Below are 12,313 nucleotides of genomic sequence, written 5' to 3' on the forward strand. Positions count from 1 at the left end.
TAAGGGTTCCTACGCAATTTAGAAATATGGAAATCGATTTAAGTAATTTCCAGGAAATGCATGAAAAAAGAAACTCTGCTATTTTATTTGTGCTTATTTCATTCATAAACTCATTAACCCCTTTGCGTGCAAACATCGCTGACGGCCCCAGTTTATTATTGTTTCACTTTCACAGCACATTAAACATCACTGTCTTACTTCATCTGGACAAACTGTGCATCAATGGAAAGTTTAAAGACTCAAGCTTCGATATTTGACCAATATTTTGATAAAACATTGTTGCAGTGACAGATATTTAGTGATTTATGTCAGGAGTGCAAAATAATAAATCCGTATTATGCCACATTTTGAATAGAAATTCACAACTCACTCATATTCAGTCACGTCTGTAGCGGTTTATTTGTGTTCACATAGACTCACTGAACAGCGTCAATAAGGATTTACAGACCAAAGATGCATATCTGCGGAGATATATGTATATATTTACTGATGTTTACTTCATATTTCTTCAGACAGAATCGTCATTTCTATTCATTTTCCACGGATTTACGCGATCAGATGATAAACAGCCTCTCCCAGCGATCTCTGTGTGCGTGCAGTAGTCACAGCTCGTGCGGTGTGTGACTCAGACTCTGATTGGGTCTTTCAAACATCAATCTTAGAGTTTCATATCTGGACACCGCCCCATCGTGTCACATGCTTCCTGCACACTTCCTGGTAGTTATCTGGCCAAAACAACACTGAAACACCTCTGTACACACAAAATATCCGAATAATAAAGCCGCGATTACGATAGTAAAGCTTGGTATGAGAATTTCTTGAGATCTGGGGCGTTTTTATAAAAAAAATCGAAAATGTACATCGGAAATGCTAACTTGTGCAGCGATGAAAAAGGCTACAAATAACATATTTTTACAACAGTAAACGACCAAATTCCACCCCTGATCGCTAAAGGAAGTTATTATAAACACTCGATCGGGGTTTAAAGTGAGTTTTGAGTAAAAGTGTACTAATAATTTCATAAATTGTCAGATGTAGCTTGATGCTAACGTTAGCACCAATGCTACTAATAGCAGGTGCTTTTCTTCTTCATAATGCATTTTTGTCTCAATAATTCACGTAAGGTCGTAAGAAAATGTTTTGTTGTATTTTTATAGTAAGACTTTTGATAAATAAGGGCTAAATGCAAAGAGAGACTGAAGTGAGATCGCTGCTTTGTTGCTTTGTAAAGCCTGAAAAACCACAATCAAGGCTAATAAAGGTGGAATAAAAACAAAAGAATAATGATAAAAGAATAATGCGGATAATGTGTCATACTTGGCGGAGGTGTGAAAGAACCGTTTGGTGAGAACAATACAATCATGATTCGGGCAGTTTTCAACAGTGAAACATACACAAAGAGCACAGGAAAGTTTACATGTGAGATCTTACAGAGATGACAAGGGCCATAAATCAATCTGATTAGCCTTCTCTAAAAACACACATGACATGGCCTTAGAAAATATTTCATAAAATTCACAGTTTTACAGATTCGATTATGAAATTTTTTATGAAGTCTTGGAAGACTTGTGGCCTTAGCTACACTGTGTTTTCAAACTCATTTCCTACATCAACATTTTTTTAAATACATTTAAAACATATGTTTTTAATATTTTTATTTTTGTTTTTATGTTTGAGCTTATATATCTCTATTATCATAACAGTCTGAGTGATTCTGATTCCTGAACAGTAAACTTTAAAGTGTCAGCTTTGTGAACAAAGGTTGATTATTTATCTAGTCAGAAAGAATCATGAGCAGAAACCTTTTTATTTTGGGTATGTAATTTCGGTCTCCATGCCAAAAAAGGGGGGTTACTAGTAAGGGGTTAAGCTACTTTGGACACTTGTTACGGTGTTGTAATTTTAGAGGATTATGTAAAACAACACAAATTTCTTTGGTTCACCGGTTCCTGCAGAGTTAAAAAAGTATTTCACTTAAGTAATTTGCAGGTCTGGAAAAACTATGGGGGAAAAAATTGTATTTCGATTATTTGCCTTATTCAGTGTTCTAAAATATAAAATTGATAATTTCTAAAAAATAAATTTATCATACAAGTAGGAAGATTTCATGACATTTAGTGAATGAATTAATTCAAAACTAGAATATAATCATTATGCAGAACTATTTAAACGAGTCGATTTTGAACTTCACTAAACAAATGTGCATATGCCACGCAAACCAGCAAAAGTTAAGGAAGCAAACATGTAGGCCTAGTAGAAAATGTATCTGTATTTAAGTTGATTTTTAGCCTATACTCTTGACAGAGAGCTTGTTTGGTTTTTGAGAGACAGAGATGAGCAGAGACGGCAACGTGGCTTTTTGATTGGCAATCGCGCTGTGCTTATTCATTCGTGTATCATACCGTAGCCTATAAGGTTTAACTCATGAGGTTGAGTAATTAATGACAGATTTTTAATTTAGGGTCAACTAACACTTTAAGGCCATGAGGGTTGGAAAAATACTATAAAACCAATAATATCCTAAATATTCTTAGATCACTTGATTAGATTGCTTTTCATGATCTAATCCAGTCATAGTTAATGTGGCAGAGTTTGACACATAACAGCAATGCTCACCTGACATTGTCGTGCTTCTGGATGTAGATCTTGTGAAACATCATGTTTTCTTTTTTAGCGTTGATGTCAGCCTTCATTTCCATGGCGACATGTCTTGGCAAAACAGACAGCAACAGGCGTTCCTGAAAATTGTAGAGAGGAGAGAAGAGAGGGAATGTGTGTCAGTAAGAAAGACTAGCATGCAATTCTTCTCACTGAAGATCGAACATCCTATCTTTATGTAGTTGTTCTTTACTTAACAACAGCATCCCAATGCATATATATTGTTGGCTTGTCGACAACAGTGTTTATTTTATTATATCCATTTTAGATTTATAAACATAGAATAGAAGCCATTTAACAAAATGAACTGAAGCTTCAATAGATTCAGAGCAGATGCCATATTTTGTGAAAGAACCATCTGTTTGGTGCACACCTTGGTGTCAGATATTCAGCTGACAAAGTGTTGAAAATATGCACAGTAGCCATTTAAAGGGGTCATATGATGCTTTTTTAAAGATCATTATTTTGTGTATATATTGGCATGCTTTAATATTCAAAAAACACATTATTTTTCAAATACTGTACATTATTGTAGGTCCTCTATGCCCTGTCTCTTTCAAACACGTTTAAGTCCTTCAGACAAGCGCAGTCTGCTCTGATTGGCCAGCTGACCCAGTGCATTGTGATTGGCCGAACACCACAAGCACTCTTCAGAACTCTAACGCCCGTTTCCATAATAGCGAGCTTCTTCTTTCAAAATAAACGTAAAGACAGTTAAAGGGGTCATATGAAGTGATTTCAATTTGTCCTTTCTCTTTGGAGTGTCACAATCTCTTGATGCACAAAGATGATATATAAAGTTATATATCCAAAGATATATTCATTATCAAAATTAAGACTCTGCCCCCTCAAACCGCTCGTTCAAACATGTCCCCACATGTCTACATCAACATGTGGAAATATTTGCGAAATGCCCCCAGATGTTAACGCAAAGAAAGAAGGCGTGGTTTCAGTAACACAGTTAGTGTTGAAGCAGTCATGTCAGGGAGATGCTGTGTGTATCTAGGTGTTACGCTCCACGCATGTTTTGTGTTTTATTTTCATTGATCTGTGCACGTTAGTGTACTTTGCATGTGTTGGTTGTTGTGCTCATTATCTTCTCTCCGTCTCTAGTTTACTCTCTCTGCTCGCAGGTTGCTGTGATTGGCCGAGTCTGACGTCAATCATCATTAAGGCGGTGCTTGAGAGTCAATTGGAGGCTGCCCAGCTGGTTAAAGGGGTGGCGTGTTCATTCAGGCTTTCTCTCCGGAGCGGATTGAGAACTCTCTGTAGTGATTCGAGCTCTTTGTAGCTGAATGAGTTTTCTGTAGTGAGCAGAGTTTTTGTGTATGTTTTTGCCCACGAATTGAGTTGAATGTATGTGTGTATTAACAGCGTTGGCCCAAGTTAAAGAAGTTGTTACCATGAACATCTGCTGTTTATTTCTATCGATGTGCACACTTTTATAGCATTAAAATGTGTATTGTTTAATTTGGTTAACTGCAAATGTATTAAAAGTGTTTGTTTAAAATCCCTTAATTTGTGGGAGGACGCCAGCGCACAGAAGCGTTCTTTGTTCACACATGTTGTTCAAAACATGCAATCAAAGAAAACACAGATGAGACAGTAACCGTAAAGGACTATTCACACTAATAACAGTAACTATAACCATAACTATACTGATGTCCACAACAACACAAAATATTGATCATTTTATTTTAAGTGTTCATCTGCTGGAAAAAGGGATTTTATTTATTTTTCTCTCTTTCTCTCTCCCTCTCTCTCTCTCTCTCTCTCTCTCTCTCTCTCTCTCTCTCTCTCTCTCTCTCTCTCTATATATATATATATATATATATATATATATATATATATATATATATATATATATATATATATATATATATATATAAAGGATTTAATCCCCTTTTGTCTTCAGAACTGCCTTAATTCTACGTGGCATTGATTCAACAAGGTGCTGAAAGCATTCTTTAGAAATGTTGGCCCGTAATTCTGTTAATTACAGCAATACTGTAACCTACTTTGATTGGAGTGTCAACCAGATGGATTATTTACAGTATGATATCAGTAACATGATGATATCAATATATAATAATAATAATAAAAATAATAAAAAATATCACAATGATCATCAATACAATATATTATGAGACCCCTACAATTTTTGGAAAACTTTATTTATTTATTTATTTATTTATTCCAAAAAATAGAAATCTTTTGTAAAAAATTATAAATGCCTTTACTGTCACTTTTGATCAGTTTTCATGCACCTTTGCTAAATAAAAGTACACATTAAAAAAAAAAAAATAATAATAAATGACTTTTGAACAGTAGTATAGCTAGTAAACTGTGCCGGTGAATGTAATGGCCTCAACGCTGAACTGACCTGCTGCTGGTTTTCTCTTTGCAGGTGCAGTCGGGCTTGGATGTAGCCTCGCGTCTCCTGAAAGGCTTGTCTCTGAGAGACCTCTGCTGGGTAGTGGGTGCAGATCCCAATGATGTTGGTGCACAGGAAGATCAACACGTTTGCACTCAGCTGAAAGGAACAGAAAAAAGAAAAGCAGACTCATTCATGTTTCTCTAGTGATCAGTTGAACCTTTCAACCAAAAACGGCTTTAGCTCAGCACTGTCGAATCCTGGGACATCTGTCGTACTCTAGGGCTTTACTCAACTGCAGTACAGGAAAAAAAGAAAGCCAAATTCTGACCCAGAGAGGCTACTTCCTGTAGAGAAGTTTACAATAGGGGAGCCAGAACAGAGCTAAATATGGAGCCTGAAGCAGAGCCAACACTGTTACTTCCTTTGGGTGCATGAGAGGAGAGAGATGGGGGTTACTCCAGGTCACACGGTTCACACCATTACCCTCGGCTGAAACACTACACAATCACTATCAAACACTTGTTGGCCTATTTCCTAAAAAGCCTATCTTGAAATATATGCTACATAATTACCAATAGAAATTATATGACTGCTGAAAAGCCATTCGTGGCTATTCAAAGCACATTACAATGTTTGATTGATAAAATATAACCAAAATAGTAGGTCAAAATGTAACATTAATATTGCTAAAGCAGATCAAGCAGTTCAATGTTAATGTTATGTTATGTTATGTTAAAATTATATCTTGTTACTTTTTCAGCCATATAACAATATTATATTTGAAAAATGTCTTAATGTTATACTGAAATGGCAAATTATGCCAAAGAATTCCATTATGCCATGACTTAATCACCAACATTTTAAATGTTTAACACAAGAAATTAAATTAAAACAAGGTTTTAAAAATATATGTAAAATGCAGCAAATGTACTTAAGGTAATATCTAATAATGATGGCTAATAATTAAGGCATGTTCAGAAATATTAAATTCTGTGCATTTTTCTTTTTTAAATGTCTCTTATATTTACCAAGGCTGCATTTATTTGATTAATCATACAGTAAAAACAATAATGATGTGAAATATTATTGCAAATTAAAATAACTATTTTAATATATTATAAAATACAATTTATTCCTGTGATGTAACGATTATTTGAATATGGTGATTTAGTCTCGTATTATCTATAATAATCAATATTCAAGTTTGGAGTTGTTCAGTCATCAAAGGGATACTTCACCTCAAAATGAAAATGTTGTCATTAATCACTTACCCCCATGTCGTTCCAAACCCGTAAAAGCTTCGTTTTTTCTTCAGAACACAATTTAAGATATTTTGGATGAAAACCGAGAGGCCTGTGATTGTCCCATAAACTGCTAAGTATCTCACACTGTCAAGGTCCAGAAAAGTATGAAAAGCATCATCAAAATAGTCTATACCGCCACAAGGATGTGTTGTTTCTATGTGTATTTATGCGTTGATTTGAAAGAAAACACCGCATCCTTGCAGTTCGACTGATGTAGAGACACAGAGGAGACTTGACGAAGGAATTGTTGAATAAAGTTGTTATGTTTTGTTTTCTTCGCTTACAAACAATATTCTTGTCGCTTGTCTTGTCATAATTTTACGATTGAACCACTGATGGAAAATTTACTTTTCTGACGACATCTTTTATAACTTTTCTGCACCTTGACAGTGTTATTTACTTGCCAGTCTATGGGACAATCACAGGCCTCCTGGTTTTCAGTAAAATATCTTAAATTGTACTCCGAACAAAGCTTTTTTTGGTTTGGAAAAAGATGGGGACAAGTGATTAATGACAAAACTTTCATTTTGGGCTGGAGTAACCCTTTAACTGTGTATTTTAGGAGCGTGAGCGCAGTCTGAGGTCAATCGCCGCTAAATTATGAGCTAATTATGGTGGAAAAGTAATCAGTCAATGAGCCTTCTTCCACTCTCATCGACCAATCAATGCCCAGATCAGACATGACCATTTGATATAAGAAGTAAGCTATGAACTATAAAATAATTTCTCACTGCCACTTTACAAACAGACAGGTTTATTAGCAGCCATATTAATTTAATAGCCTCTCATAGGTGACTGGATAGTGTATGTCTGTTCTGAAAACTACAGAGGATTTATCTGAAGTGATGGCAGAGACACTGTTGTACTGTGTGCTGCTCTACATGATACCAAATAATAGATTTGACAAACAATGGTTTTGCTCCTGCACACAGAATATGAAATGAGAAAGCAAAGGGACATGCAAGAGGCAATGCTGTAGCGCTGTGTGTGTGTGTGTGTGTGTGTGTGAGAGAGAGAGAGAGAGAGAGAGAGGCCTGCTGGTCACACTGACATTAGGCAGATGGCTGTGAGCTCTGTTTACATTAGAGTTTCTGTTCAAGCAAAACCAGGCCTGTTTTGTTTGTGTGCGTGTGTGTGTGTGTGTGTGTGTGTGTGAGTCAGAGTGCATGTGCACATGGATGCTTTTATTGTTTTGACTGTTGACATCAACAGTAGTGTTACACTTATAGAGCAGTCAGTTTAACATGTTTAAACAAATAACACCTAAATGTAAAACAGAGTAAATCAAAAGGTAAAACAGGGAACTGAGAAACATTTTAAAGCATTTTATCTTCAGGTATACTTAAATTTACTTAATGCATATTGTGTTATTTCTATATATTTAGACATTAGAACAAAATGTTTATTTATTCTGTACAATAGTACAAAATTGTAACATTGGTGATGTATGCATTTATCAGCCATAATATGCAAATGATCTGTTTAATCAATTATTATTATAATATGATGATTTGTAAATCCACTGTAATAAAAATGCATTACCTATCTTAGACGATTATTATCATTCTGAATAATAATAATTAATAAATAATACAAATAAAAAATATCTTCATAATCTTCAAGCCATAATAGATTCAAGAACATTTTAAAAGCAAACAAAACATATTTGTTTGACATAAAAAAAAACTGACTATTGGTTATGATCGGTGTGTTACCAGCTGTGTGTTCATATCACAGGCAGGTCCTAATTGCTCGCTCTTCACCAGAGGGCGAGGTCAGTGGGTTTACACACACACACACACACACACACACACACACACACACACTTGGCCATTCTGTTTGCGCAACTTGACACCTCTCTCCTTCACGCTCAAGATTTATTGGCAATAACCATCCCAAGCGCTGGGACACAGCGAGAGAGACACCGTTCACTCCTTTACTCTCTGTCGATCTTCTCCTCTGTCTCTTTTTTCTTTGTCTTTCAACTCACAAATCATCCAATAAATATATTTTCCTGACTCCCTCGGAGCGTGTTCTCACACACCGGCTTCAAAAGTGACATATTCGCTGACACTGAGAACATATCTTGCCATAAAAGCCGATGTTTAGAGATCCTTTTTTATGTCTGCCAATTTTTTCCAGTAAAAGTCAACAAGCGACGTGTAGAAACTGTCATAAAAATTATAGGATGATTACAGCTCACTCTGAATGTCCATGGTAGTGTTTATTGCACAGTGTGGTGACAAAGAGATCATCTAAGAAATGTAAAACGACTTAAGCTCTGTGAACAACATAATGTCTATTACCAAAGAATGTAATATAAGAGCTAATAAAATCCACAAAAAAAAAAACACTGGAAGTCTATGGGCCGACCCAATGTAATTATGAAAATGTGCAGCTTCTGTTGTTCAGTGTAATGTTTGTTATTAGAGCTGTAATGTTGTCTTTTCAGATGATTTGGAATTACTTTTATAGGTGGATGAACTCATGTGTTACTAAGGTCATTTAAGTGAGCATGCAAGCCATCAGAAAACAAGGATTAAACAGTCAAAGCATGTACTTTTACCAAGGTGCATTTTTTTATTGAATCAGTTTCAATGGTTTCTGGAGGTTTTATCAAACGTGACTTTTTAAAGCCCTTTTAAGAGCAGATAAAGTATATGGAAATAACTTTTACTGTACCTTCTGATCCCACTGCCAAAGAAAAAAAGTGTATTTTGTATTTTTGTCTAGTTTTCTAGTGCAAATGTCATAAATTCATAAATTAAGACACATTTACTTGAGTAGCAAAATTGCATGATACAAAAAAAAGTAATATATATATATATATATATATATATATATATATATATATATATATATATATATATATATATATATATAAAAGAAGTCATTTGTGATTATAACATGACCAAATGGGTCAGAAAAAAAAAATAAAATAAAAAAAAAATATATATATATATATATATATATATATATATATATATATATATAATTGTTTTAATTGTATATGCAAATTCACTTAATTTGTTCAGTTTCTCAGAAAACAATGTCTTATCTTACTTTTGCCTTTCAAGTAAATTAATCTTGATTTAAGGATGTTCATAGATTTGTAATGGAAAACAAAGATAGAAATACTGCATATAACATTCATTTTTTGCAAAGCACGTAACATTAATGCCATAACTTTATGACTGTCAGCTCTGATTTAACACCTTTTAAGGCTGTAATTTGTGAAAGGGTTTATTAAGACGACTTTAAGACCTGCAGAAACCCTGATTTCAGAGATGAACAGTAGGATAATTGCTTTAAATAGTTTTATCCCAGAAGTTTCTTTATATCTGTGTTAGGAAATATGAAGACACAAACCATGCAGATCCCAGACAAATCTGGAGAATAAAAGTATGATTTTGCTTTGTGTTTGCTTTTACTTTCACTGTTCATTCATTAAATCACCACTTCCGGGTATTTGTGATTTTTTTTTAATCATTTGTATTTGCAGACCCAGTCCTCTTTTCTCCACGCTGCTCTGTGTTTATGTACCTGTAGCTGCTCCAGATATTATATAAAGCCATTATGATCACTGCAGATTATGTCCAGCTTGCGTCCTCTGTGATGCCACTAAAGGGGGTGGGGTGGGACAATGAAACCTGTGGAAACATGAAACTACTGGGCTTTGACAAAGAGTACGCTCCCACGTGCAGAAAACTGAAGCCTTTAATATCTGGATGGGATTTACAGTGTAAGAATGAAGTGAGAGGGACAGAAATAGATTACGAGAGAACGTTCAGACAGTGACGGAAACATGATGACAACCTTAAAAAGACAGATGGCATCTGAAAAGGTATATACTGTACCGTTCTTAAATTATGTATGACTTTGATCAAGAACTTAATGTGGCATTATACACACAGCAGGTTTACAAGACATTTTGAGTCACAAACCCTAACAATTGTGAATTACTAAAAATAAAGTGAGGTCTGTGTACCGGTTTCCAGAACTATTTCCCACATATCTTTGCTTTGTAAAGTGATTGCACCTACAGAAACAAAGATAGCACATTAAGTGTCCAATAAAACTAAATACACAAGGCTACCAAAATGTTAGTTCAATTTACTGAGCTACTACAATGAAAAAATTATGTTAATACTTAAATAAGAATCGGCAAATTAATTAAATGTGACATTTTAAAGAAGAAGGACTGCAATCGAATTTTCTTGTAAAACGTATTCTATAATAATTTTTTACAGTGTTAATAAAATTTGCTGAACAAGAAATCTGTAGCTGCAATGAGGTATTTTACATTCAGTGAACAAACTGAACAAACACAGGACATTATTTAGATGTAATAATAGTGTGAATGCAGCATTTCAGATTGTGTTGAATTTTTAAGGTTTCCTCAAGAATTGCTTTTTTACTGTGTACTGATGAAAAGCGATAGACCGGTTTGGTACTGTAACTGAGCTATTGTCTACTCATGTGAAAGGTTAGTGACTATTTTCTACCTCTGCAGTCGAGCGGCGAGAATATTTAACACTGAGCTAATGCCTTGGAGACCTTCTGCTGCAGAAATTAAACTTTTAGAGCTGGCCGAGGGTTACTGAGAAACCCAAATTTCCCAAACCCCCAAAAAAGCTAAACTGATCCTGAAATCAGGGGAATGGTGTCATCATGCATCTGTAGTGGAAGTGTGAGGTTGGCCCGCCGTCCATGTGCTGTCACGACTGTGACTTTCTTTCAGCGACTCCAGCCCAAATTTCACAACGTCCTTCCAAAGACTCGCATGACCTAAGATCCCATCATCAGAATGAATAGGAACTACTCTCAGCCCACAGTCCATTCAATGACCGCAACACTTGCCAAAATCTCAAGCTCTGATTTGATTGGCAAGGTTATATCTGCACTTTTAAAGGGATATTATTATTGTGGATTCATCCATTTTAGATTTACATTTCTAAAAGCAAAATGAATTGTGTATGGTCATGCTGTAAAATGAAGCACATGTGTATTGCAGAGAATCATTTGATGAAATCAGCACTGAGCTGAAATGCAGTTTACTAACTGCCAATATCTCACTGTTTTCATCAGAGTATCAGTCTCACAAATAACAAGATAATAAGTTCCTCTTAGGGCCGCACGATAATGGTTAAACTGATAATCACGATTATTTTGATTCAAATTATAGTCACGGTTATTAATAACGATTATACTATCCTGCTGCCAAAAATAACTTAGCTGGTTTAAGCTGGTCTCCCAGTTTGGTCAAGCTGGTTTTAGCTGGTTGTTGACCAGCTAAGGAAGTGGTCAAAACCCCTTTAAACCAGCCTGCTGACAGCTTTGACCAGCAAAGTCCAGGCTGGATGACCAACTAAAATCAGTCAACCAGCTTAGGCTGGTCTCAGCTTTTTTTTTTTTTTTTTTTTTATTCAGCAGGGAAATGCTATAACATTTCATAAGTCCTTTAACCAATCTCCACTGACTATACAATGACTTCATTTTACCAACTATATAATAATGCAAAACTCATGGTGTTTTATCATCTGTATTCACATTACATTTTCTAAGTGACAATTTGTTCGCAAATGGGAAAAAGCGACTCAGATCGCACAGTAAATTTGCTCAAAGGTTGTTAATACACACTGAAAACTAACATTGCCATGCCATTTCAAAACGAAAACTGGTAAAATCTTTAGAAACTCTTAATATAAATTCCCAAAATTCCAATTTATGTAAATTTGTCCCTATCGTATAGTCACAGGTAGGAAAAGCGCAATAAGTCCATTATCCATTATTGAAACTCATTATTGAATCCATAATTGAAACTCAGTGAAAGTTTGATCATGGCACATTTAGTAAAACAAGACTTTGAGAGCAGCGGCACCAGTTCTGTAGTTCTGCAGATGGTGGCACCAGGAGCAGATTTGGTAGCGCTGGGGGTGGTGTGTGGAAGTATTAATATATAGGTCATATAAGT

At 35.1% G+C, this 12,313-nt stretch overlaps 1 protein-coding gene across 1 annotated transcript in view; it reads right to left on the reverse strand.

Annotated features, from left to right (window-relative positions):
• LOC128011259 (adenylate cyclase type 6) overlaps window positions 1-12,313 on the reverse strand; it is a 58,904-nt gene that overhangs the window by 15,698 nt on the left and 30,893 nt on the right. The window contains exons 4-5 of the mRNA XM_052593454.1: window positions 5,042-5,191; window positions 2,617-2,738 (exon numbers count right to left, since the gene is read on the reverse strand). Coding sequence (XP_052449414.1) covers window positions 2,617-2,738; window positions 5,042-5,191 — 272 coding nt within the window. The remainder of the gene's footprint in view (window positions 1-2,616; window positions 2,739-5,041; window positions 5,192-12,313) is intronic.

The sequence above is a fragment of the Carassius gibelio genome, chromosome B23 (assembly GCF_023724105.1).
Source record: "Carassius gibelio isolate Cgi1373 ecotype wild population from Czech Republic chromosome B23, carGib1.2-hapl.c, whole genome shotgun sequence".
Taxonomy (NCBI): Eukaryota; Metazoa; Chordata; class Actinopteri; order Cypriniformes; family Cyprinidae; genus Carassius; species Carassius gibelio.